General features: G+C 43.4%; 4 protein-coding genes across 6 annotated transcripts; 3 read left to right on the top strand and 1 right to left on the bottom strand.

Annotated features, from left to right (window-relative positions):
- Positions 1-4,542: 4,542 nt before the first annotated feature.
- tm9sf1 (transmembrane 9 superfamily member 1) lies at positions 4,543-11,849 on the bottom strand. 2 transcript variants are annotated; one of them, XM_030100000.1, is made up of 10 exons: positions 11,694-11,849; positions 11,400-11,602; positions 8,630-8,841; positions 7,641-7,772; positions 7,095-7,217; positions 6,657-7,015; positions 6,425-6,579; positions 6,152-6,337; positions 5,790-6,063; positions 4,543-5,713 (listed from the first exon to the last, which is right to left on the bottom strand). In XM_030100000.1, the coding sequence occupies exons 3-10, from the start codon at positions 8,789-8,791 to the stop codon at positions 5,320-5,322; spliced, it is 1,785 nt and encodes a 594-aa protein (XP_029955860.1). In that variant the 5' UTR covers positions 8,792-8,841; positions 11,400-11,602; positions 11,694-11,849; the 3' UTR covers positions 4,543-5,319. The 2 variants fall into 2 exon arrangements, with proteins under 2 accessions (XP_029955860.1, XP_029955859.1); XM_030099999.1 differs by having other exon boundaries at positions 11,400-11,849.
- A 279-nt stretch (positions 11,850-12,128) lies between these two features.
- fen1 (flap structure-specific endonuclease 1) lies at positions 12,129-16,058 on the top strand. Of its 2 annotated transcripts, none has more exons than XM_030099678.1 (12): positions 12,129-12,188; positions 13,245-13,339; positions 13,563-13,665; positions 13,757-13,859; positions 13,963-14,026; positions 14,438-14,547; positions 14,769-14,905; positions 14,995-15,061; positions 15,144-15,275; positions 15,370-15,521; positions 15,628-15,742; positions 15,832-16,058. In XM_030099678.1, exons 2-12 carry the CDS (start codon positions 13,258-13,260, stop codon positions 15,907-15,909), a joined length of 1,143 nt encoding a protein of 380 aa, XP_029955538.1. In that variant the 5' UTR covers positions 12,129-12,188; positions 13,245-13,257; the 3' UTR covers positions 15,910-16,058. The 2 variants fall into 2 exon arrangements, with proteins under 2 accessions (XP_029955538.1, XP_029955539.1); XM_030099679.1 differs by lacking the exon at positions 12,129-12,188 and adding an exon at positions 12,361-12,386.
- A 963-nt stretch (positions 16,059-17,021) lies between these two features.
- Positions 17,022-20,045, top strand: LOC115394012 (sialic acid-binding Ig-like lectin 6). Its single transcript, XM_030099123.1, has 8 exons — positions 17,022-17,047; positions 17,282-17,348; positions 17,492-17,869; positions 18,184-18,489; positions 18,570-18,827; positions 18,906-18,990; positions 19,240-19,279; positions 19,660-20,045. The coding sequence occupies exons 2-8, from the start codon at positions 17,306-17,308 to the stop codon at positions 19,885-19,887; spliced, it is 1,338 nt and encodes a 445-aa protein (XP_029954983.1). The 5' UTR covers positions 17,022-17,047; positions 17,282-17,305; the 3' UTR covers positions 19,888-20,045.
- Positions 20,046-21,568: 1,523 nt separating this feature from the next.
- On the top strand, positions 21,569-26,113 carry LOC115394014 (myelin-associated glycoprotein-like). The gene is made up of 9 exons (XM_030099128.1): positions 21,569-21,600; positions 21,748-21,823; positions 21,985-22,365; positions 23,137-23,442; positions 23,523-23,780; positions 24,743-24,830; positions 24,915-24,951; positions 25,098-25,151; positions 25,405-26,113. Exons 2-9 carry the CDS (start codon positions 21,769-21,771, stop codon positions 25,456-25,458), a joined length of 1,233 nt encoding a protein of 410 aa, XP_029954988.1. The 5' UTR covers positions 21,569-21,600; positions 21,748-21,768; the 3' UTR covers positions 25,459-26,113.
- The last annotated feature ends 1,676 nt before the right edge of the window (positions 26,114-27,789 follow it).

Here is a 27,789-nt window from a genome sequence, read left to right as displayed (position 1 = left end):
GCTGAACATTATCGACCATGGAGTGCAGTGGACTTTCCTCAGCGTGGAGGAGAGAGAAACCAGCTTTATGTGGCATAAACAGGGCTTCACAGGAGGTAAGTTTCACGGATCAACATGGTGAAATCCCTCCGCCAGGAATGTAATTAATTAATATTAGTACAAGAAATTAAGATGCTGCATTTAACAGGTAATCGGTGTAATATTTTGGAAGTTACATGAGTAAAAATGTTGCTGGATGAAGTTGAAACGTGCCAATTTATCCTGAAACTCTCAGCTCTGTTTTCTTGTGCTCATTTTCTCTGTTTTTGTTCACTTTCAGCCTACGGAGCATCGTCAGAGGCGTCTTCTCCATCGACAGACAGCATGTCGGCCGTTTCCTGGTCTATTGATGAAGACATCAGGAGTCTGGTTGCCACAGACTATAGCTGCACCCAGAAAACCAAGATTCCAGGAAAACAGAGGGCTAAAGTCATATTTTCAGACAGTCAGAAGGAAGCTCTTGAGTCTCGCTTTGAGAAGCAGAAATATCTCAAACCGTGTGAAATTGCCAGCGTGGCTGCTGAAATTGGTCTGACCTACAAACAGGTAAAGAATTTAGGAGGATTACTGGGTGAAAAGTAGATAAAAAAAAATGAATGAATGCCTTGTGATTTAATCAATGCTTCTTTTTTTTTTTTCCAGGTACGAACTTGGTTTCAGAATCAAAGGGGGAGGCTGAAGAAGCAGAATGCAAAGAGAGAGTGGGAGGCCCAGAGATTTGCTCACTGTCCCATTTATACCCCGCCAATGCTCCCGGTTAGTAGAACTAACTAACTTTATTAACTTTTAGTTGTACATGTGTCTGACCCAGGCGCCTGTTAACTTATGGCAGCGGGCCAAGCGGTGGGACACAGATCAAAACGTCCATCATGGAGGCCCGACCATAGTTTGGTTTCGGCCTTAAAGGCGAGACGTAACAGACTGTAAATCGCGACGGATTTGAATTTGTGTTTTGTTTTTTTTTGTTGATTGTGATCTGAACCTGTCCTGTCTGTTACTCTACAGAGTCAGTTTGATGGGGGCTACAGCTTCAACTTCACCGGGAGTCCTGAGCAGTATCCGTATCCGGCCTACCAGAGCGTGGCTTCAGCTCCAACCGACGCAGCACACGAGCACATGCTTTTCCCGCGCATGTCCTAGAGAGACGCTCGCTCTTTTAGTCCTCCAGTGAGAGTTTAGCCAGTAAGAGGTGCCGATGCTGACGGCGAGGAAACGGCACTGAAAGATCCTGGAGCGTCGTCCACATCTGTCCGCTGTGCTGACGACCCAGAGCGACGGGAACACACTTCACATCAACCGCCAGCTGTTCGCTCCGAAATGCTCTTTTCTCAAGCTTTTATCTATTTTTTTGTAATATTTGACCTATTTTGTTGATTTCAAAAGCTTTCATCTTTTTAAGTTCACAGCCCACTTTGGTCTTACCAGAGAGGTTTGGGGCTGTGAATTAGTATGGGTGATTTATTGATCTACTTTTGTAAAATTTGTGACTTAAATTGTAAGATTTTAGGTGATGTTGATGCACGTTACGTGACATTTTGTACTGATTATAAATGTTACTGAGATTAAACATTTCTGAAAAAGATGTTTCTTCAGTATTTTTTATTATGATGCAAAGAAACTTTTTCAGTTGCAGAAATTGCCAATTTAAAGTGAGTGTATCTCAAATTTAAATGATGGTCATGTAAGAAACATACATTCCACAAATCCGTCAGAGAAAGGGGGAAAAAATGAATCTCGTCTACTTTAGTCTACTTCAACATTGGGCCACCAAAATAACATTAATTATGAAAGTTATTTAAAAAACAGGATATTTATTATAAAACTGCTACAACAAGCAGGGTTGGATTTGATCCCCTTCCACTGGCCAGAGAGGGGCGCCAAAATGGTCCAGTGCTTTTGAATAAACAAGTTGTCGTCCTACAGCCAGCCACCTTTCATTTATAAATGCAGGCGCTACGCAGTGCATCATGCAGCAATGTGGCCCAAACAGAGGGGGGAGTGTAGTGCTCACACCGATGTTCAGCTGATGCTTATAAAAGTCTCTTCGTGTGATAGTTTTTTGTCATTTCGACACGAAATACCGTTTCCAGAATTCCCTTGAATTCATTGACCTTTTTCTTAAATGTCATACTTTAAACATAAAGTTAGAACATTTGCATGTTTTGTGAGGAACCAAAATCAAATGGGACACAATTGTGCAGTCAGATGAAATTTATAGAATATTTGAAACTTTTTTTTTTAGAAATAAAAAACTAAAAAGTGGGATGTGCAATATTATTCTCCCCCTTTTCTCATAGTGGCTTCAGAAGTTGTCTGATGGTTCCTCAATGATCAAATGTTGACCTAATGACTAAACAGAGTCTACCTGAGTGCAATCCAATCTCAGAACAAATGTAGCTGGTCTGTAATGGTCCCAATGGTCTGTAAGAGAAACGAATGCAAAACTACCAAAACACTGCTGTCCTACTAAACTTACAGGTCAGACAAGGACAGCACTGATCAGAGAAGAAGCCCAGAGATCCAGGATGACTCTGGATCAACTGCAGAGATCCACACCTAAGGTGGAAGAAACTGTCCATGGGTCAACTCTTAGGTGTCACCGCCCAAATCAAAAAATGAAAAAATTGAAAAAAAAAAGGTGTTTTCTGTTGAAGTTTCTGTTGAAGTTTAGTATGTAAAAGGGTAAGAATATGTCAAAATATAGTATTACAGCAAAACCTGTGGAAAAGTAGTGAAACATGTGGTCCGCTGGTAGTATTCCATGGAGCTCTTTGAACAACTCGCTGTTGGTGTCCACCTCGCCTCTCCAGTGTTTGCTTTCTCGGGGTTTTCATTAAAAAAGTGTATGAAAACCGAGTTCTTCTGCTTGTTTGTGACTTTCCTGCTTCCCGTTTACTGCGCGCTTCACACGTCACTACATGCTCCACTGTTATTATGAGACACTGAACGGATTATCAATCAGGGTAGACCACCTCATACAATCAGACCTGAAATATAATCCGCTCCAAGTGAAGAGGATCCACTCCGGTGTTGATACAATCCGCTTCACTTTACAATCTGACTATACAGAGGATTTTGTGCTCCATGAAATGGTGATGGAAGAACTAACTATCCATACTGTTGACTCCATTCTGTTGTGCTTGCTTTTATTCTCATTCCAGTTTAAAGATTAAACATTAAACATACCAAATGGATTTCTGACATTGAAAACATGTTAAAATTAAAAAAATCCTTCGCCCCTATATGCCTGATTACAACATACATACTGTACCTCAAACTTTAATTGTGCTGAATTGTAGACAGCTGCTTTCTTTGTTGAAACAGTGATTCGAGCATCAGAGCTGAATTTGATTAATCTTGTCTGCCAGTTGAAGCCAAACAGCTTTTGTTTGCTGCTGCATTGACTCTTGAATTTAATTAACCAGTGCTGAGCTGTAGCTTTTCAAGGTGCATATTCAAAGGTGTGTGGGACAAAAGCAAGATGTGTATCAGTGCGTTTTCACACGTCAGACTTTCGTGCAGAACCTACACTCAAAATGCAAAAGACCTCACCTGCAGGAGCATCGAGCTGATCATTAGCATCTGACTGGACTGTTACGTAATCCAACATCAAAGTGTCTCCACACATTGAAAACACTGCCTTCCTATATGCTGCTGGCCAATTTAGAGGTAAACCTCCCTCATTTAGAACCATCTTTCATCTAAATGCATTAATCAGATATTCCTGACCACAGCAAGGAATTATTTGTAAATGTTTGCCTTAATAGAGAGGAACAAGGGAATCTTTAGAAATAAAACTGTATGAAGCTGTCTTTAACAATACATTTAGATAAATGAGTTCAATTCTCTTGTAGGGTTAATGGAAGGAAAAGTACAAGAAACCTTTGAAATATTTAAAATTTAATTTAGTTCGATCAGCGTAGTCTACCTCATGCAATCGGATCCGAAATATAATCGTTCCGAGTGAAGAGGATCCACTCAGGTGTTTATATGACAAATTTACAATCCACTTCACCTTATAATCCCATTATAACGATTACTTTTTGGCCCATGGGAACATGGCCAATGCAAAACTAACCCCAATGATTGACTCAAATTCAAAGCAATGGCCGATTAATAACTTATGACCCCTCCTATTTTTTTTCCATGGAATCATTAGTTTTAGAGAATAGCAGTCAATGTTTTTTTGACGCACTTTTGACATTTTTGAGTCCAGCCTTTGCAAACTTTGGGTCAATACCATAAAGATACTAAAGAATAGTCGTATATAAGTATTTCAATATAACGCAAATATTTTGATTACTTTTGTACGTTATTGCATTGTGTAAATGTAACATGAGTTGTGTCTAAATTGCAGTTATTTAAATTGTTTGATGATTTTTCTTCCACTTCGGGATATTTATTTTGAGGCATGACAGTTTAGTACTTAAACTGTAATTATCTCATTTTGTACTCTATTCGTGAAGTGCGACAGTAAGGGAAAGAAAAGACAACCCAGAGGCATTTTTGCTGGCAATGTTGTATTAAAAAGCATTTTACTGAAAAGACTATATTTACATCAGAACCAAAATCACAGTCGGTGGTGACCAAAGAGTACAATTACAATATTGCTCCCATCACCAATATCTTGCAACAGGTATTCAATGTACAAGGCATCGCTCGTCTTATCCACTGCAGATCTATGTGGAGGCTTACAGGGCCAGTGCAAAACAAGGTTTCTGTTAAATCTGAAGAGGCGGCCGCCGCCGTGTGTGAGGGGAGGTGAGACTGCAAGTCGAGACACTGGCAGCCGCTGCATAATTCATCAGAACTACAGTATGAGTCGGCTGTCTTTTAAGGTAAGGTGGAACGTTGGATATGAGGCTCCTGTGCAGCCTTGATAGACCATCGATCGAGCGGAACCCAGAGTAAATGACGCCGCGCACGCCGCCGTGACGTGAGCTGCGGCCGGTCGCTCGTGCGCCGTGTCGTACATCTAAACCATTCATCCCTGATCCAAACTAAAATCATCCCTTTGTACTGAAATCCCATTTTTTTTTCCCACGTCGCCGTCCCCGTATTGACCTTCATCTGTCCTCAGAAAACGATTCCTTCTGCACCAGCGACAGCTGCTCAAATCGATCGACCGACTCCTTTCCAATCAAGGTAAAGGCCCCCCCGTTTCCTCCCCCCACCCGCCGCGATGGGAGGAGCTTACGTAGTGTTTGTGAAGTGAAACAGCAAGAAGAGGAGAATGAAGACTGTCCATGTCGATGTCCGCGTGCGCGCGCGATCTCAGATCTAGTCCATCTTGAGGCTGCGGTAGATGTAGCGGATGAACGCCAGGGACGACCAGAACGACACGCTGCCCAGCATCAGCGAGAAGACCAGCGCCGTGAGCAGCGAGTAGCCGAAGAACTCGGTGCTCTGCACCAGGCCGCTCATGGACGAGCGGTTCCGGTAGTAGAAGACGGAGTAGACGAAGATGAAGAGGCCGGTGGAGCCGGTGCTCAGCACGCTCCGCCACCACCAGCGGTAGTCCTCGCCCGACAGCAGGAAGTAGGTCAGCGCCACGGAGATGCAGGCGCCCACCGAGAGCAGGATGGCGAAGACGCACAGCAGGATGCCGTAGAGTGTGTAGTGCTCTCGGCCCCAAACGGTGGCGAAGATGTAGTACAGCTCCACCGAGATGGCGCTGCGGGGAAGAGTCGATCAGTTCAGCCGGTTTCAGAACTTTCAAAAAGACCACACCCGACTTCCCGCCGGCTCACCTGAAGGGCAGGAAGCCGCCGATGGCCATGTGCACCACGGCGTGCTTGTACCACGGCTGCGTGGGGATCTGCCGCGGGATGTTGCGGGTGCGGCACGGCGCCTGGAAGCTGCCGGCCCGGTTCTTCCCCACGATGCCGCCGATGACGGTGAGGGGGAAGCCCACCAGCACCCAGGCGCCCAGCAGGAGCAGCACGGTGGTGGCGGGCAGGGCCTGCGTGGAGCCGCTGTACCAGTGCACCGAGTTCACCACGCTCCACGTGAGGAAGAGCGGCGCTGCGGGAGCGAATCAAAACAACCCATAAATACCATTCGGCGCCACTTCGGTCGGCTGGGAAGGAACTCGGCCGCTCGGATCGCTCACCGGAGAAAAGGGAGGACGTGAGGATGATGTTCCACACCCAGCGCTGGCCGTTGATCTGCGTGTAGAAGCTGCACGAGACGTATCCGGACACGCAGCTGGTCAGGGCGTACAGGACGATGGCGGCCGAGTTGATGGCGCCGTGACGGTGGACGTTAAACATTCCCAGCAATGCCATGAAGATAATCCCTGCGGGAACGAGGAATTGTCAGGAGAAGAGTGAAGTTTGTTGGAAAACGAAGAGACAGCGGCTGCAGCTCCGCAGGATCAGCTCACCTGTAGCGAGGGTCAGGAACTGAGCGCCGACTCCCAGCACGGCGCACAGCAGGCTCTTCAGAGGAGGGAACCGAAAGACGTCGGTGTGGATGATCTTCCAGCCGTTGTCTCCCTGGTCCAGGTCGTCGCAGCCGCCCTCCTCTTCCACATTGTACCTGCAGATGGAGCAAAAACATTTACACTGCAAATACTCCTGGATGAACAATCCTGCTGTGAGACACCGGCGGCTCACCTGGCGAAGTCGTTCTTCAGCACCCGCATGAGGATGATGATGACGAAGCCCAGCAGCAGCACCACCAGCACCAGCGAGTTGATGATGGACAGCCAGTGGATCTCCAGCGTCTTGGGGAAGAAGGAGTAGTCGCGCAGGCGCTCGCTTCGCCGCGAGTGGGGCAGGGTGGACTCGAACCAGTGCACGCTGTAGGTGTGGGTGACCTTCAGGCTGCCCCCGCCCACCCCGACGCCGCCCACCGCCGAGCCCGCCCCCTCCTCCAGGGGCACGGGCTTGACGTCCTTCACCGAGACGTTGGCGAAGATGACGGAGTCGCCGTTGTACTCGATGTTGAAGTCTAAATGCGTCCAGAGGCCGACCTGCAGGGCAGGAGAGAGAAATACTCAGTCTGGGTTAAATGAAAGACTCAGAGGAAGCTGGAGGGTTTGAACTCCTCACCTTGTGGCTGTGAGGCAGGAAGCCGCTCTCCTCGATGTATCCCACAAACCCCCAGATGGGGATTTCATCCAGGATGAACTCGAAGTAGTAGAGCTCCTCGATGGCCTCGCGCAGCTCGTCCACCTGCACACACACACACACACAAACACGGGTCCAGAAACAAAAGCAAACACACTCCTTGGTTCCTCTGCCTGTCAGGTCTCTCCCTCTGGGGATGAACGACACTGCTGAATACCTGAAGCTGGTGAACCGGATCACGTGGAATGTGCAGATAATTAAAATACCAGAAGCTAATTAATACTCATCTACATATAAAACTGTGTTTCCTTTATAAAAGTTAAAAGTTATGATGCTCTTCTGGTCCCATTTGCTTGTTGGCATAAATACTTCTTCCATGAATGATCAGTGATGCTAATATGGAGAAAAATGAACATAAAAAGTTTTATTCTCCATTTAGGTCCATTGGTGTTTAACTGGCACTGTGATGCAGGTTTTCAAGCTGGAAAACTCAAAATGTGTAATTGAAGTGCTTGTGGCCTGGATTACCTGTTTCTCTGAAAGTGTGAGATGACAAAGGAGCTTCTTCTCCACGTTCTCCCTGAAGCGGATGTGATACAAAGACTCGGCCATCCTGTCGCCGTCCAGCACCTCTCCCAGACTCAGCGACTTATGATGCACCTGAGAAACACACGGATGCTTTAGCACCGTCATGCAAAGCAGCCGAGCAAGTGCTCAGGAATGCAATGCCGAGTTAAATCACAGCAGGAGCTGGTTACACGTGTTTCCAGTGACATTTATCCTGAGTTGACCACTTCTCCTCGCTGTGCGTCACGAATACAAACATCATTAATCCTCTGAACAGCGACAATGAGGCCGCAAATTATCTCGATTTTTACATTCCACTACTTTACGTGACTTAAAATACAACTAAACTCAAAGTTGGTGATATAGTTTTGTTATGAAGAAAACATTCACAGGCACAGCATGTTAATATTTCCAACAGTTCAATTCAAACTGAAAATTTCAAGATGTTTTGGATTTATTAAACAGAAAAAGAAATATTTTTATTTCGGTTTTATTCTTCACAATTTTAGCTATGAGTCATGATAACTAGGAATACAGTCAAAATATATAGATGTTTGATAAGATCAGACATGTAGGTCATATCAAAAAATGTAAATATTGATTCAGGTGGTTTGTGCAGCCATGGTGAAATATACGTTTACAAAGTCTTGTCATGTAAGTACAAGCAGTGATTTTATGTTTCTACAGCATGTATGACTTGATTTAACTATTTCAATGACTCAGTGTTGCCTGAGGGTGTGAAGTTAATTAAACATGATCTGTTTGTTTGGCTGCATGCAAAGCAAGCTTGTCAACTATTGAATTAGTCTCACACCTCTCTGAAACATTATACTGTAACATGTTTACCCAGATAAACATTTCTAACAAGATATTTCCACACATTTATGTCTGCGTTTAAACGCCCTCCATTTCTCCTGCAGCACACACGGCGGCAGCTCACAGATACCGACCTTGTCCGGCCGGCAGACGGGCAGGGTGTAGTAGTGGTACGTCTCGTGGGGGTTGTGGTAAGGCCCCACTTTGTTGACGTACAGCGTCACGTTGTCCCCCTGCTTGTAGCCCGCCGCCCAGCCCGAGAACAAGCACAGGACCAAGACGCGGAGCGGCGCCATCGTCCTCCGACAGCCACCTGGCGGGTGTCCTATTCCACCGCGCAGTGCCCCTGCCGCCAAACGGGAGAGAGGACGGGTCATGGGTGGATGTCAGAGGTCGCTCATCCAGAGACAGAACCGGTTTAAAGAGCAAATGTAAAAGCTGCAGTTCCACACCAGCAGAATGTGAGACTGCATGAGTTACAACGCATTTCATCAGTTGGATCAGACCACGGAGGATTCTTTTAATAATAATAAAAAAAAGAGGAATTTAATCAGCTCAGTCACCGCTCTGTTCTGAGCTTACAAGCACAGGAAATCGGTACCGCTGCTCAGAGATGCTGCTGCAGTCGACTTCATACAGCTGCGGACTCCCCACAAGTACTGAGCGACGACAATAAGCGACATCCTGAAGACGTAATGTGTAAACAGCTCTTTACATTAGAACACATGGCGGTACAGCAGCGTTTCTCTGTGGTTTCCTTAGTAAGCAGAAGAGTTCGACTGAGCCTTAAAGTGAGGAAATAAAAGTTGCTGATGCACACTCTGCTTTCAAGGGAATATTACTCACAACAATGAAGATATAATGTATTTCTCATTCTGAGGTTACACGCTTCTTTTTGAAAATGACGCTGCATTGGTGGTTACTGCAAAACAAAACGTGACTTTTCACTTAGAAAACCAGAGCGTCAATTCAAATGATTTCATTGAGATGACAGATCAGCTGCATCCACGTTAATGTGTATCAGTGTTTTGCAGTGGTGCCAAACATATGGTCTCCAGACCAAAAGTGGTCGACCAGAGGGTCCAAATTGAACTTCCAGTGGAAAGAAAATGCACATTAAGTCGAGGGCCCATGCATACTGTTTCTGATCAATGTGGTCTTTGCAGTCAGGCGAGGTCACCTGTGACTGACCGTGACCCCCTGAGGCTGGTACAAACCACCTCGTTCTCTTTCCATTTCACACGGTTTCTTTCACTCCCAGCAAACTTCCACCTTCCCTCTCAAACGCAGACACAACTGTCTTTGTGGGAAATCGACAGTTGAGACACAACCATGTTTAGTTTGCAGATTTCGCTCTTTGCATTATATGGTATACGTCTATCTGTGGTATGTAGTCCTTGATTCACCAGTTTCTGTCTTTGTTCTCCTGGTCCTAATTCCTGGTTAGATTATGAGGGTCAGTTCAAATGATTTGGAGCAAAATATCAGTGTTAGTTATTCTAACATAAAGTAATAGATACTCATGAAGTAACTGGAAAGAGGAAAAGAAGCAACAAACCATCTGATACTGTATTTTAACAGCCGAATGCATGTATTGAGGGTAAGTCAATCTTTAATTAACTTTTCCTTGCCATCACGCCATGAGTGACACCGCCGGTCACTTATTAATGAAGTCATGAGTCAAACTGCATCAACACTGCCACACATCCATGTAGGATATCTACGGGTAAAAACGAGAGTAACGTTCAAAGATAAACGAGGGCCTTTCCTGTGACAGAGCTTCGAACATACAGTGTGACTCCTTTTAATTCATTTTCAGGTCCTAGAAATCACTCCATCACGACAATATCACCGAAATCTACAGTGACATTTGTTTTGACATATGGCAATTTCTCTGTCAGTGTCTTTGAATAGATCACACTACTTTTATGAACTGAAAATTAACTGAGATTAAACACTTTAATCATGTCTAAACCCCTGTGAACTCGGAAAAAATATGACACACTTCAGTGTTTTGCAGTATGCACAATTAATAACACATTTATATCTTGTGCAACCAAAACACAAATGCGCTTAAAGCAAACATTGCAATATCTGCTAAAGCCCGAGGTTTGCGGATGAGCCGGAACCAGTGACATGAAGGCAGACGACATCCTGTACAGATCCGATACAGTCACACACAGCTGCAGGACTATTGGAGGATCATCATAAATCATACATTTAAAACATGTATTTATTTCACGACAAGATATCTTCGTGTGATCAATACTATTGTGTTCATACAATAGAGGTTGAGACATGTTTGATTGTTGGTTTATGGCAGGGCCTTTGTGTTGCCTTTTGTTGTTGTTTTTTTTTTTAAAAGGTTTGATAACTATGGTTAACATGCTTAGTTTGGCTTCATATCAGCAGGACTACAAGTGCACTGACAGTCTTGTTTTAGCATTTTCAGACTAATTAAATTATATTTGTGATCAGGAAAGCGTGGCCAAGCGTGAAGTGAAACGTGTCTTTTATAGCTCCACACATATGGAAACCTTCTGAAAGCTGATTTCATCTTTAAGTCACTTCCTCATTCTGATCTCTTCCTGTCTTCACAGTCTTAACAGATGCTCTGAAAAAAGGTGTCATTTAAAAAATATTCAGTTTCTTTTTTAAACAGTTTTAAACCGAGCAAGCTTTTAATGGTTGCAGATGTTCCCTGCACAGGCGTCTGTTTCCCGTTGATCAATTACCAGGATATATCAGGGGGAACAAGGTCAAACTCTGGGCACATCTTTTTTTGTCTGCTGATGGGAACGATGAGGCCTTCAGAGATTAATGCAAAACAGCAGGTCGTGGATTATTTAATCTGAACACACATATTTGCATTCGGAGCTTGAAATGTAACTGAAGTCACTGTACCAGTCTCTCTGCTGTGTCACTTCTGTGCTGATGCTGCAGATCCAGCCAAACCAAAGCAGCCCGGATTCCTCAGACTTCAGGCCCGGACCTGCTCCACCTCCTCCACCTCTCCTCTACACAAATCCAACCTTACGACCAAACATCTCGGAAATCCTGCGGGGTATCAGTGGATCCGCTACGCTCATATCCGGGTACACCGAGTCCTGCAGGACGAGAGGTCCGAGTCCACGTCACCTCGGAAAATAAAAAATAACGACGAGTTTTTCCGGAGTGGGCGGAGAGAGTATCGCACACCTGCAAGCCCGGAAGTCGCTCCACAGCCTCACAGCCTCTCCCCCAGCTGTTACTCACAATGACAGCAGGTCACACACACGGACTGAATAAAAACTGACATAATGTTGTGTTTGTTAGAGCTCGAAGCTAAAGGACCGTGTTATGTTTCAGCACCGACCGGATTTCCTCTAACGTCAACCAATAGGAAGCCCCGAGTTCCCGCTCAGACCCGACCAGTCATCCGCACCATCGATGGACAGGTTTATTGTAGCTTAAACACATGTAGACGTCACTCCTCACTCCATAGACAAACACAGATATTCTTTCCACCCGTTCTTTTTTATTTTAGGAGACTTCGGTCTTTATCAGCTCCTTTTGTGCCAATCCATGCGTTTAGTTCTATGATAAGTGAGGACGAGCTGTTTGACAGTTTGATTAGTAATGCCTGCCATTTGATTTCCCGCGAAACAGACGTAGTGCTTCGCGCCACGGAGTCCGGAGTGCGTGTGTAAACCGGTGAGTGGATCATAAAGCCTTTTATTTAAACATTAATGTCGTCGGTGGATATTTTTTTGAATAAACAGACCGACAGTTGGATTGAATTAGAGCCGTTCTATGTTTTAGCCTTTGAGCTAGCTGCGGCCTGGTACTTGCCCAGACAAAACCCCTGCTGCACACCAGACTCCATCAAGAAACAAGTCGATTTAAGCCGCTGTGGATTAACTCGTGGCACACAGCGCTGTAGTTTAGATTACCTTCATATATTTTTAATGGCAAGTTGCGAATGTTTAAATCGTCGTGCATAAGCGAAATGTAATTGGTTGAAATGATCTAATTCAGAGTTTCTCCTGAAAACAACCTGCAAGGAGCAGCAACAGAAATTTCCTTTGCTTTCTTCATAACTATGTAGACTGTGACTACAGAATGATACAACTTTACCACACAAATTTAACGATAGATTATTACACCCTAAACAATAATGTAATCTAATAATTGAAAGTTTCCAAATCATCATTATAAGTTGAAAATGAGTGGACATTACATGAACATAGTTAATTCCAGAGGTTTTCAGTGTTGAGAGGGACTTCAACCTTCAGCTAGAGCGGCAGGAAAAATCTGTTTAAATTTATACAAGTGTAATATGTATTCCTATAATACGCTTAATATGTTCTAATAACTTGTAACGAATACATAGAAGGGGAAACAAATTTCTTTTTTTTCCTAATGTACCGTGACTGTTGCAGACTATGTATACAGAATATTTTGACATTTCCAGTTTTTGTGTTTTGATATTTTTAATTGTTGATGGAATCCAGTAGCCATCAACAATCTTATTTCTTAATTGAAAAAAAAACTTAATATAAAAAGATACTTAAAACCCTGTCTTATGTAGACACACATGTCGAAATGTGAGTCTTTATGCACTTATGTAAAGTAGTAGTTGAGCCACCTGCAGTAGCTATCCAACTTGGTCCATACGAAGGTCCTGGAGATGCTGTGAGAGAGTTTTCATACTGATCTGTTGTTATATTCAGTGGAGAACATCATTTGAATAAATTCTTTGTATTTCAGATTTCTTTCCACGATGGGAATACACGGACTTGCCAAGCTGATTGCTGATCATGCCCCTGCCGCCATTAAAGAGCAAGAAATCAAGAACTACTTTGGTAACTAATTAGGCCTAGAAAGACACTTGAAACAGTAACATTTTCAGTCAAATGAAGGCTACTTCAGCTGTAATTTCAAGTGAATTTTCTTTGTTCAGTCTTTGATTGTGTGTATCAAAGTGTAAATGATAACTGGCCTAAGAGTTGTGCCAAACATAAACAAGTTGCTGCTGACAGTTTTGTGTTGTAGACTCTCTTTACAATGTTTTTTTTCTTTTTGCAGGCAGAAAAATAGCCATTGATGCCTCCATGTGCATCTACCAGTTCCTGATCGCAGTGCGACAGGATGGGAACGTTCTGCAGAACGAAGACGGAGAAACGACAAGGTACAGTCGCACTGATCAGACTGAAAATAACGTTCTGCGATGTCGGCTCCAGTATTACAAGCTCATACGTTGTTCTTCTTCTTCTTTGCAGCCACCTGATGGGAATGTTTTACCGCACAATCCGCATGCTGGAAAGTGGAATCAAACCGGTGTACGTGTTCGATGGGAAGCCCCCGCAGCTCAAATCAGCAGAGGTTCGTATGAGTTTGAGTTCCTTTTCCTTGTGGTCTGTGCTACTGCGTTTTGAATTTTCTGCTCAGCTTTAAGTGGCGTGTTTTTCATTCTTAAATGTTTCAGCTGGAGAAGAGAGGCGAGAGGAGAGCAGAGGCTGAGAAGATGCTCGTAGAAGCCCAAGAAAAAGGTAAATAAATCCAGATCCAACATCTCATTTTTGTTTTATCAATATATTTATTTCCTGTTTTTACTTATAGTTTCAGTTCAAAAGAAACAGGTCACAGAAGTTCAGATGTTCGTTCACTTAGAAACAGCAGAAACAGTGTAGTAAGCTTGCCAGGCCACTAGAGGTGCTGTTGTTGTTTTTGGAAGCTTAGATGAGCCTTGAAATGTTTTGTAATTAAGGATTATTGTCTAAAATAATGTGATTTTTTTTTTCCTCTTAATCACTTTTGGTTGAAATACTATAGTGTTATCCTCTATTTTCAGCTGAGGGAAAAAAATATTGAATTGAAGTATGATAGATCCAGGCTTTGAGTGACATGCAGTTTTACCATCACTTCCACAACGGCTCTGATTTAGCTTTGCGGTTCCTCAGGCGAACAGGAGAACATCGACAAATTCACCAAGCGTCTGGTCAAAGTCACCAAGCAGCACAACGACGAGTGCAAGAAGCTGCTGACTCTGATGGGAGTGCCGTACATCGAGGTGAGAGCGCTTCCCTGCCCCGCCGCCACTGACAGGATTTAATATGCAAACCAAGTCCAGAATGACTGAAGTGCAACAAAAAAAAAGCTTCATTATCAGGAATATCTTGTTCTTGTGCTCCATCTATGCTTTTGCTCTGGAATCAAATCCGTATTTCTGCTGTATAGTTTTTAAAAACTCCTTGAATGAAAGCCCTGTTGTGTTTCCTGTGTGGGTCCCAGGCGCCCTGCGAGGCCGAGGCCAGCTGCGCCGCCCTGGTCAAAGCGGGGAAGGTGTTCGCCACGGCGACGGAGGACATGGACGGCCTGACCTTCGGGACCAACGTGCTGCTCAGACACCTCACAGCCAGCGAAGCCAAGTATGGACACATCCAACGTGCGCTCCAGTCCAGGAAAGAAACGTAAAAAAAAAAGGGACTAAAAGTAATTTTTAAAAATTTGATTTCAGGAAACTTCCAATTCAAGAGTTCCACTTCAGTCGCCTCCTGCAGGACATCGGCCTCTCTAACGAACAGGTAGGAGCTCAGCAGGACGGGACGGAGTCTCAGGCTGAAGTCTCACCGACTAACTTCCTGGTTTCTGCGTTTGGGGTCGCAGTTCATCGACCTCTGCATCCTGCTGGGCTGCGACTACTGCGGCACCATCAAGGGCATCGGCCCCAAGAGGGCCATCGACCTGATCAAGCAGCACGGCACCATCGAGGAGATCCTGGAGAACATCGACTCCAAGGTGAGCCGTCGCCGCCGCCACCCGCACACTTTTACACAGAGACGTGGTTCTGATGGTGTGTGTGTGTGTGCGTGTGTGTCGGTCCTCGCTGCAGAAGCACCCGCCCCCCGAGGACTGGCTGTACAAAGAGGCCCGCCGCCTCTTCCTGGAGCCGGAGGTGGTGGACTGCGGGTCGGTGGAGCTGAAGTGGCAGGAGCCGGACGAGGAGGGCCTGATCCAGTTCATGTGCGCCGAGAAGCAGTTCAGGTGAGACCGAAGGGCGGGTTCGACCAGCTGCAAGATGACGTGTGTGAGGAGTTGTGTTGTCCCTGATGTATTTTTTGTTCCCTGATTTGTGTGCGACGTTGCGCAGCGAGGACAGGATCCGCAACGGCTGTAAGAAGATCGCGAAGAGCAGACAGGGCAGCACGCAGGGACGGCTGGACTCGTTCTTCACCGTCACTGGATCCCTGTCCTCCAAACGGAAGGTGAACCCCAAAATCTCCCCTGATTTAGATCGGCCCGTTTTATTCTGCTGCTCGGAAATGTTCACATCTCCGTCTTCTGTCTCACTCAGGAACCGGAGGCTAAAGGCTCAGCCAAGAAAAAGCAGAAAACTGGAGCCACGCTGGGCAAATTTAAGAAAGGCAAATGAGACGAACAGTTACTGTATTGATTTACACTCAGTAAATAAAGAGAAATACTTCAGTGAAGCAGTTCAGTGTAGCGATGAGACCAGATGAATTCCCTTTGTCAGTGTTTTCATGTGTTTGAAATAAAGATGTTTTTTTTCTTTTTTTTGAAACAGAACATCTCGTCTGCAGAATTTTAATCCACTTTGTCAACATTAAGTGACAATTTGCAACACTTTCATAGAAGTGGAAAGGCGTCTATTTCTTGTACTGGAGTAGAACTAGAGTTATGTGTTGTTACATTTAAACATACTGTTTAAAAAAAGAGACTTACAGAAAGAGACTGTTATGCATGATGAAATTTAGCTGAAGGAAACCCACCGGTGCTCAGAGAGAACATGCAAACTTCACTCAGGCAAATCCATAAGGTTTTACATTATTGCTTATAGAGATGATTTGCACTTCAGTTATTGAACTTACCGTAATCTATTTTAAAAGCCAAAAGTCTTAAATAGATGAGATAAATGTAATTTCATTGAATCGTATTCAGTCCTGGTTGGTTCTTCTGGAACGCTCTCCTTTTTGGATGAGTATTTTGTTACATTTTGAAGAACAGACCACAGAAGTCCACATTCATCAGTCAGGACACGTCTTGCAGAGTGGAGTGCAGCTGTTTCTGCAGGCGTGTAGGCGAACTTTTATTTAAATCGGATGGCGTGAGAGGTGGTGCAGTGTAAGGCGCTCACTATGAAAATATCCCCAGTTCAAAACCCGGCTTCCTGTTCGGAGTTTGCATGTTCTCATTTTTAGCAGTTTTCCTCCCTCAGTCTGAAACCACAGTTTTTTCATTTGATGCACTAACGTTTGATTCTTCGGATTGGATGCGTGTTTCTGACACGGTGATTTGCCTGAAAGTCAATAACACCATCTCAATCTGGGCCATGGAGATGTGAAACTGCAGCATTATGAAGTGTCGCAATATGTTATATTTTTGTCACAGGAAGGAAAAGCAGCCTGTATTTCTGGTAACTCGTTTGTCATGTGGTGCTGAGCAGCTCTGGAAATTGAATCAGCTGCAGTGACATGGTTTAATGACTCGTCCGTTTTAAGACGGTGCCTGGTTTCACTGTGAAGCCGCAAGATTCTGCGTGGTCTTCATCGGTAAGGACAACTTTTACCACATTCGCTTCATAACTTCCTATAATGAAACATTAACGTCACAGTTTTTGGGTTTTTCTAATGACGGTTGCGTAACTGAGTTTTACAGTTTGAGCTGAATCTGAAGCTGATCTCGACCGTTTCTTTAGTTACATCAAGTGTTTCAAGAGTGAATTTGAACTGAGGAAGAATATACTCCAGAAAGTGAAATGTTATTTTTCTCATCTACAAAACCAGGAGAAAAAGTTTCTGCTTGTGAAAATGTTGCAAATACACAAGTTACTGATTGTCCTCTCTGTTTCTGGTAAGTCTTTATTTTTTAAACTTCAGTGAATCACATAAAATGACATGTAACCAGAAACTAAAGTGAAAATCTTCGTGAAAATTCACATTTTCCTGAAAATAGGAAGATTTTTGTGTTTGTTGACCAGATGACTGGCTTTTCAGGCGCTCTGGCTGATTGCCCGGGCAAAGCGTCCTTTTTCATTTCTGCACCGAAGAGCATTACAGCGCTGGCCGGCTCATGTCTGCAAATCCCGTGCAAATTCGAGGAACTCCAGGTCAACAGCACGGGGAACGCTTACGGGCTGTGGATCAAAAATGACTCCAGGTTCGGCATTGAAGGGAAAAAAAATGTGGTCTTCAACAGCAGCAGGGCAGTGAACACCTATCCGCTGAAAATTACTGGAGATCTGAGCAAGAAAAACTGCACCACACTGTTTTCTAACCTGACCAGGACACACACAGACTCGTATTTCTTCAGACTGGAGTGGCTGCCTTTCGCAGCAACAGCTTCCTGTGATGCTCTTCAAATAACAGTCAAAGGTAAAGAGGTTTTTTTTTGTTTTTTGTTTTTGTTTTTTTAAACAAAGAGAACATACAAACTCCACGTAAGGGCCCCAAAGCCCCAGCCAGACTAACTGCTTGCTTAGAGATGAACACGTGATGAGCGTATCACATGTTCTTATCAAGGCACCGGAAAAGAAAGAACTTATTGTTCTTCTAACAAACAGAAATTACAAGAAAACAACCCTGAAAACCAACCAGACAATAGCTTCACGAAATGCAGATTCACATAGTGTCTTTTTCAGTTGTGGCAAAACAAATGCTTGAAGATTGTGTTTCATCTGAAACTACAGCATCTCCTTCCAAGCCTTTATTGAGCGTCTCTGGTGAGCTGAAGGAGAAGGAGTCTGTCACTATAACCTGCTCAGCTCCCACTCCCTGTCCACACCTCCCTCCTCGACTCACCTGGAGCCTCCAACAAGACGCTCACAGCCAAACAGAGGAAAACACTGATGGAACTTTAACCACTAAGATCCAGCAGACCATCACTCTGTCAGACCAACATGATGGATTCAAGCTCAGCTGCTCTGCTGTGTATCCTGTTGATGGAGGACAACATGTGAAAACAGCTGTGGCAGAGTTCACTCTCAGAGTTTCTTGTAAGTGATCCTGTCAGCACATCACAGTTCAGATGTTTCTGATCAATCAAGTGAACAAGAGTCACTTTTTCCTCCCTCAGATGCTCCTAAAGACATGTCAGCCTCCATCAGTCCATCAGGTTTGGTGTCTGCAGGGAGCTGGGTGAACCTGAGCTGCTCCAGCAGAGCCAGACCTGCTGTCAGCTACACCTGGTTCAAGATCAGTGATGATGGAGCAGTCAGAGTGTCTGAAGGAGACTTTCACAGCTTTAATGTGACGGAAGGAGGAGCTTATTACTGTGTGGCTGCAAATGATCTGGGAAATCAGACTTCAGAACAGATTCTTCTGAATGTTGCAGGTAAATGCAGAGAATCATGGATTTATCATTATGATTTATAGGTTGCCATAGTTACTCATATATTTGTGTAATTTGCAGGAATGGAGCAGTCCTGGTTGTGGAGGTCCGTCGTTGGAGGGATCCTTGGGATCATCATATTCATCTGTGTGATAGTCTTCCTCTGGTGAGAATATTCTCCATGTTGTCCCACGCTGCTCTTCTTGGAATTTGGATTAATGCTTTTAAAAACATGGAAGCTTTGCCTTTTTTTTTTTTTTTTTTTTTTACCCGGACTTTGAAATCAAAATTGCATTTGTGGAATTTCTCATATATTTGAAGTTGACAAATATCAGCCAAACCTGATATTCAGAATGATGATGAAGATGGTAATAATTTGGATCTCAGTTTCCATTGAGCCTGTTGTGTCTTGTAGGCGGTTGAAATCATCTCGTTCAACTTCCCATCAGATGCAGGTGAGAAAAATGCAGTGTTTCACAGTCTTGAGTTAGACATTAATGGGCCATTTTCACAGCTCCACTACTTCCTGAAATTAACTGTGCACATTCATTTCCTGTCTTGCATTATTGGCCAAAATGATTAATCCAGGTGTGTCTTGTTGCAGCAGTCTAAACCAGACACACCTGGATTAATCAGTTTGGCCAATAATGTAAGACAGGAAATGAATGTGCACAGCTATTTTCAGGAAGTAGTGAAGCTGTGAAAATACCCCATTCCAGTTTAAGTGAAAAAAAGAAGAAATGGGTGAAGAAATCAGAAGGCAGATGTTCAGAATGTTCTTTCCACCATCACTCCATTATTTTATACTGATATCTAAACTAAATGTTTGTTTCAGGTTTCACAGAGTTTAGTTCTTCCAGAGTCCACCAGAACAGCCGACGATGAAGAAATCCATTATGGAGAGATGGATTTCTCCAGGATGAGGCCCGAGTCCTTCTCCAGCCCGCAGCAGCCCGACGTCGTGTATTCACAGATCCAAATGAGCCGGACTGGAAACAGATCAGAACACGCTGCTGATGGTCCCTACAGTCTTTATGCTCAAGTCATGAAAAAGAAATATTAAAAAATAAACTATTGCACAGAAATATGTTGATCTCACTCCACACAGTATTGATTCATTCAGATTTATCAGATGCATGCATGTTTGGTGCACACTGTAGAAAAAAAAAATGCTTGTAGATAATTTTATTCCAAACACAGAACATGCAGCTCTTTGGAAAATACAATTCTTTATTGTGTTCATTGCAGCTATAAAGAAGAGAACATGAAACTTTCAGTCTTTTGCTCCTTAGACTTTAAAAAAATGTTGTCTTCTTCTTCTTTCTGAGCTCACAACATCTAATACATCACCTTCAAGTGTTTTCTTCTTGCTCAGACTTATCTGAAACGAACTTTCAAACCTTCATTATAATCTGATCTGGAATTCTTTTACTGCTTCATAATGTGAAAAACATCAGTGTGGGCACAACGTGCACATGCTGGTGTGTGTGTGTGTAAGTGTGTCTTGCTAGATTAGATCATAGTTGGATAAATTTTTCATGATATACGTTTATTTTGTCATGCAGGTATAAAGTAAATAAAATGTCATAAAAGTGAACCGTTTGGGTCTGTGGTTGATCTGTTTGCAGTGTAATGACATTATGACAACATTACTTCTTTTGTTTTTTATCAATTATTTCATGTGTTTGTGGTTATCATGACTTAATTTTGTACAATACTGTATATTTTTAATTACAGTTAAAATGCAGGACGAAGCTCCAACAAGAGGGATTTATCATAAAAATACATTTGAGTGTTTTTCTGGTGTTCGAGTCCACTGTAACTCACAGAGAACATGCAAACACCACAGAGAAAAGCCACAGGGAGAGTTTGTTTGGCATAAATGTGTAGATTTTTACTGACAACAAAACAACAGTAGATATTATCAAGTTTACAAACCCTGGTTCCTCTTCCTCACTGTGTGTGTGTGTGTGTGTGTGTGTGTGTGTGTGCCAAGTCTGTTGAGTTGCCTCCACCTCACCATCAGGTGGCGATCAGTCCACAGCTCCTCTCTTCACCCGAGTGACGAGGTCAGAGGTCAGACGACACGACAACAAAGTCGATCATGGACCTCAGACCGAGGGTCTCCTGGTGCCGAGGCCACTTGTGGACACCCCTGTGCTTGAACATGGGGTTTCTTATGGACAAACTGTGGCGAGCACAGAAGTCCAGAGGCCGTGCGTTCCTCCAGGTCTCACTGTCGCCCACGTGAGCGTTGAAGTCCCCCAGTAGAACAATGGAGTCTCCAGCCAGAGCTCTGTCCAGCACCCCTCCCGGGACTCCCAGAAGGCCTGGTACTCTGCACTGCTGTTCGGCCCAGAAGCCGAAACAACAGTGAGGAACCTGAGCCCGACCTGAAGGCGGAGGGACGCCACCCTCTGGTTCACTGGGGTGAACTCCTCCAACACATGGCGGCTGAGCTGTGGGGCGAAAAGCAAACCCACACCAGCCCGCCGCTTCTCTAAAAAACACACCTGATTTAAGACTTGTGATAAATTCCTGTAAAGATTTCTTCTCAAGTTTACCTTTACGTTTCCCAAAGTCATAAAACACAGGAAGCCATAAGATCTTAATCAGGTTGTTTGGAGGAAGGTGAAAATGTGACTTTCTCTCAAAGAGGAAGAGAGAAACAGTAAGCTGTTATGTTAAAACATCAACATGGGAAGAAGTTCACTTCAGTTTATTTTCACAAATCGCATGCTCGACTACTTCTCTTTCTCTTCACTGTACTCTTTTGGTAAGAGAATGATTTACTGATCTTTAATTTAGCTCGACTAGAAAATTAGAAATCAATTCATTTTTACTTTCAAGATAATGTTTTGTGTGATCAAACTGCTCATAGTGGATGTCGGTGTTTCAGTGTTACAATCATGATTTCTTACAGGTGACGAGTTTGAAGACAGTCATGTCTGTGAATATCATGATGAGGAACATTTTACTGAGTTTCCTCTTTGTTTCAAGTGAGTGTTTAGTTTTAATCCATTCCAGTCTGACAGACCAGTACAGACAGAAACATTCAGAAAAAAAGCAGAAACCAACTGCTGTTAAAGTTAGTTTCATGTGAAATCAATTTTCTTTTCATTGAGATTATTTGATGGTAATTCTTAATTTCATTTTACAGGGACTTTGGCTTGTTCTGATGACGCAGACCTGTTCATCACTGCACCGAAAAAGTTGGAAGCCCTGAGTGGATCTTGTCTCCTAATCCCTTGTAATTTCAGGAATAAAAGAGAAAATTGGTTTAACAGCAGCAGGAACACTTTTGGAGTGTGGATTAAAAATCACATCAATTTTCAAGTTTATCCAGAGAATGTGATTTTCAACAGTAGTCAGCAGGATAGCGGATACCCGATGGAGATCACTGGAGACCTGTCTGAAAAGAACTGCACCACACTGTTTCATAATCTAACCACTAGTTACTCACACTATTATTTCTTCAGAATAGAGAACAGGCCATACAGGGCAACAGCAATTTGTGAACATCTTCAAATCAACATTAAAGGTAAGTTTGTTTGTTTGTTTTTAATGATTACGTTCTTTGTACTTTCACCTGATTGGTTGGTATTGTGACATTAACTGAGAATGAACACTTAAGCTGAATAACTTAATAGTTTCCACCAAACTTCTTGATTTGGGGCGACTGTGGTTCAGTGGGGAGAGCAGCTGTCTTACAATCAGGAGGTTGTCAGTTCAATTTCTGTCTTCCCCTGTCTGCATGCCGAAGTGGACTTGGGAAAGACACCAAACCCGAAATTGCCCCCAGTGGATGGACTGAGCGCTTGGCGGCCGCCACCACTGCTGTGTGAATGTGAATAGGTAGATGTGTTGATGCAGTGTAAATCGCTTTGGAGTCTGCTAATGCAGAGGAACAGTGCTACATAACTGTAGACCATTTAATTATGATATTTTGAAAGAAGAAATAAAAACTTATTTGTTTTTAATGAAACAGCTTGTATTATTTTAAAGTAAAACACAGGGTCACCAGCATTCAACCAAGGCAACAAGGACACATATTTTCATTTCAGAAACGTTACTTGATAATTGTGGTTCCACACACAGGAACGCAAGACATTTTGAAAATCTGTAGTTAGTCTGTGTGGCCAGCAGGTGGTGGTGTTTCTCCTCATGTGACTACACCTGAAATTAAAATAAAAAAAAAAATAATAATGGAGCATGTCTTCCATGTCTCTTCTGTGAATTTCACCAGAAACTTGCACATGAATGAAATACGTACTTCTGGTTACATTATGTACACTTTGTTATGAAACTACAGATTCTCCTCCGAGGCCCATAATGAGCGTCTCTGGTGAGCTGAAGGAGAAGGAGTCTGTCACTATAACCTGCTCAGCTCCCACTCCCTGTCCACACCTCCCTCCTCGACTCACCTGGAGCCTCCAACAAGACGCTCACAGCCAAACAGAGGAAAACACAGATGGAACTTTAACCACTAAGATCCAGCAGACCATCACTCTGTCAGACCAACATGATGGATTCAAGCTCAGCTGCTCTGCTGTGTATCCTGTTGATGGAGGACAACATGTGAAAACAGCTGTGGCAGAGCTCACTCTCAGTGTTTCTTGTAAGTGATCCTGTCAGCACATCACAGTTCAGATGTTTCTGATCAATCAAGTGAACAAGAGTCACTTTTTCCTCCCTCAGATGCTCCTAAAGACATGTCAGCCTCCATCAGTCCATCAGGTTTGGTGTCTGCAGGGAGCTGGGTGAACCTGAGCTGCTCCAGCAGAGCCAGACCTGCTGTCAGCTACACCTGGTTCAAGATCAGTGATCATGGAGCAGTCAGAGTGTCTGAAGGAGACTTTTACAGCTTTAATGTGACGGAAGGAGGAGCTTATTACTGTGTGGCTGCAAATGATCTGGGACATCAGATTTCAGAACCGACTCTTCTGACTACTGAAGGTAATGAGAGCTGTTTGGTCCATTAATGGGAGTAACGTTATAATAGGTACAGCGGTACAATAACTAATGCCGTGTGATTTCGCTGATGTGTGTCAGGCTGGTGGGTGATGGACCCAAGAGCAGGCAGCACTGGATGAGTTGAAACTCTTTATTTGTCACATGAGAGGAAAAACAAGGGCAGAACAGACGTGGGCGAGAACCCGGAGACAGACGCGCCGACATACACCCACAAGGAACCGACGATCACACATGATCACAGGTGCAGCACATGAGGGTGACGAGCACAGGGAGAAGGTTACTGGCTGGGAGACCAGAACGAGGCAGAGACGCACACAGAGACTGAATCACAGCGAGGAACACAGGAAGGAAAGGCAGCCGAAGGGGATCATGGGAGTCAGAACTCGGAAGCACAGGGACTCTGAGTCCCAGGATGAGGACAGGGATCCAGGACGGAACCAGACTAAGAACAGGGAACCTGGGAGACTCTGAATGCAGAGAAAAAGAGGGAGAAAGAGAGCAGATGGGACAAATGACACACACAGGAAAAGACAAGGACACAGGAGAGGAAGGGAGACCCTCCAGAGGGGCGGGACACCATGCACACTGAAATCTAATTCCAGTCACAGGACAGGATGAACATATCAAAACACTTTATGATGATTTCTCTTACCTTCATTCAAATTATTTTCACATTTTTTGTTGCTGAAATTAGTTAATGGAGACAAATTTAGGAGTTTTTTTCTTCGTTTGGTCTGTCTTCACACTGTGTAGAACTGAACTAATTAGATCTCCAGTTTGTTTGTTTTGCTTTCAGTTTAAAGCACTTTGTTGATTTTGGTGTCGTGTAAAACACCTTCTCAGAAGTAAAGAACTTAATTCTAAGTTTGGACACTTTGTAATAGTCTCAGCAATGACCGTTGGTTTGATTCAATAGAACTGTAAGATAACTTGTGTCTCTGCAGACGATCAGAGGCTTGGACTCGGAGTCCTCGTTACTCTGAAGATCGTGGGAATCGTAGCTCTCTGCAGTTCACTCGCCATCTTTGAGTGGTGAGAAAACTGTTTCATAAGTAAAGTTTTTTCATTAATAAATGCTACTTTTCAAAATGTTCACATATTGTTTTTTTAATACAGCTGGTTCAGAATGAGATTTCGCCACAAACCAGTGAAGGTAAGCAAACAATGTTTTAATGTTAAAATACTCAAGTGATGAAAAAGAAACTCCCAATTTTAAATAAGCTGCTTTTATTTCATGTGAATCATACATTTATCAATACACTGAAGTTCCTGTGATTCTTTCGTTTATTCTCTGCACAGTTTGTACATGAACCTGCATCTTATTCAGGAGGAAAATACTTTGGATCCGTTTTGGTAATGATCACAAAAAGAAACAATTATTTCCATTTACTGAAATTTCTATGACTTTCATCCACAATATATTTTTAAAAGTTGAAATAAAATCTGCTGCAGAGCATTAACCAGAGCTGCTTTCAGGTTACTTTATTGCAAGACTCTGTAGTGTGTGTGAGTCATATTTCCAGCAGAGCAGAGGGAAGATCAGTGCAGCTGTTCAACCTGACAGCAGAGCTCTGAAGGCTCTCTGTGTCGTTTCATTTCCACACAGGACTCACAAGAAGCAGACTATGTCAACACAGTGGAGGAGAGTCGAGCCTCTTGAGCCACAAGGAGAAGATGTTAAATCCTGTCACGCCCTGTACCACTGTGACCAGATGGAGGCGCTCGGGGGCCTGTTTTGTCTTTGTTTGCCCCGCCTCACCTGGACCTGTCTGCCCCTCATTTTCTCCTGCCTGGTCACCTGCCTACTCCTCTTGTTCTCTTGTCTGGTCTCCTGTCTCGTGATCTCCCTAATGTGCCACACCTGTGTCTTCCCCTACTTCAGCCCTGCTCTTCTCTCTTGTCCTTGTCGGTTTGTTGTGGGTCTGTCTGCATGTCCTGCTTGTGTGTCCTGGTCTGCCTCTGCTCTGCTCATTACTGTTCCCGTTTCTTGCAAATAAATGAGTTTTTGAACTTCACCTGGCTGCCTGCTGGTGGGTTCTTCCATCCCGCACCCGTGACAAATCCATCGTCAGTGACGTGGTTTATTCTTTCTAATAATGTCTAATGATGTATTTGTGATTCATGTCGTGAAATCTGTTTGGTGGATCAATGTTATTTTTCAGTGTTGTAAAGGTGAAGTGGTTCTCATCAGTAGAGGATAAACAGACACGTGATTCACAGCTTGATGTTTTCTTTGTGCATTTAAATTACTTTAATCTGCATTTCTTATTTGAAGTATTTTATTTCATGTTGTTTATTTCATGAGCAACACGTATCTTTACTGTATTGTTTGTTCTCATTGTTGTTTGAATTCTTTATCAACAGAAGTGTTTCCTTTCATGCAAAACTGGATTAATGGAATTTTTGAAGTCATCAAATTGTAAAACATTAAATAATAACTGATGCAAACAAAGAAATGTTTTCATCACTAACTGAGGGTTTAATATCCTGGTGTGAAGAAAATATGATGATGATGAGCCACAAGTAGAAGATGGGAGATTTTAAGCTCATCACCACTGACACACACACACACACACACACACACGCGCACACACAAAACGCATTGATGTTACGACAAACGTTCTACAAAACAAACATCTTTTCTGACTCCTTTCTTTTATGAAACCACAAGATGAACATATTAAATTTTAATTTTTGACATCATCAGTGCTTAAAGGTGCTGTAGGCAGGATTTTGCTAGTCAGTTCTAATTTTTCTGTGTTTTATTTGGATTAAATGTTAGAGTATCCATTGATAATCTTTTAGGAGTGCAGCATAATTGCACTACAGCGAGGGCGCAGCATTTCCATCTGTCTCTGTTCTGAGCTGAAAAGGAATCTCCACAGCTCCAGGTATCTTTGACCAATCAGAAGAGCCCATGAGGCTCTAACTGTGATTGGTCGAGGGGCGTTCGTCACACGTTCTTGTGGGAGGGGCTTAACTTGCGTGAGGGTGTGATGTGAGAGAAAACAGGACAGGATTGGCTGTGCTGGGTTTCAAATGGCCATCTTAGATGGGTCAAATCGCCATCTTGCTTAGGTAACCCTGATCGTCATCGCAACATGGTCTTCTTTCAGTCAAAGATCCTGACATCTGACCAGAATTAGTGCAGCATCGAAATCTTCCTGATCTGCTTCTGAAATGCTGTGAACACTGAAATCTTTGAGCTTCTTGCCTTCTGACTGAAAATTACAGCTAACAGCAGTTTAGAATAACATTGTGGCAGCTTGATATGTTCCAAAACAGTAGAGGGAATCAACCATCATTCCGATCCGCAAAAACACAAAAGTGAGAGACGTGAAGGGCTCCAGACCAGCGGTCCTGACATCCATCCTCTGCCAATTCATGGAGGGAGTTAAGAGTGGTCAGCTGTTGAACTTGATGCTAAACTGGATCCACATTTAACACTGTAAATAAAACCCCTGCTGCACCAAATCACTGACCTAAATTCAAACAAAAGTCTGAAACCTTTCATCTAAAAACCAACTTTAGCGGCTCAATAACTGTAGTCTGGTGAATCATTCTCCTTTGAAATGGAAAGAAGTACAAGAAGAGGAAGAACATGAAGCCAAGAGGAAATATTCAAGTAAATTACATCTATCTTTTTAAAATTAATTTCTACCTCTGGAGTATTTCTGGTTTTGTGCACGTCTGCAAATAGTCAGGTGAATGAAAATGTAAAAAAGACGATTGAACTTTAATTTAGCCTTTTGGATTCTGCTTAACAAGTCAATGCCTCGTTTTCCAACATATTTCTGTGATTGAATCTGATCGAACCCACAAAATGGTGCAAACATCATTCTGCAATAATTCCTTTAAGTAAAGTTACACTTGATCTTCTCCTGTGGAAACTTTGTTGAAGTATAAATAAAAACAAAGGAAGTGCACAAGAACACTTCAGTCATCAGTGTGACGACGTTCGTGCGGCTTTTCGTGTGTGCTCACACGCTGA

This window comes from Salarias fasciatus, chromosome 9 (assembly GCF_902148845.1).
Source record: "Salarias fasciatus chromosome 9, fSalaFa1.1, whole genome shotgun sequence".
NCBI lineage: Eukaryota > Metazoa > Chordata > Actinopteri > Blenniiformes > Blenniidae > Salarias > Salarias fasciatus.
The sequence above is the reverse complement of the archived record's forward strand: the minus strand, read 5'-3'. Positions and strand labels throughout refer to the sequence as shown.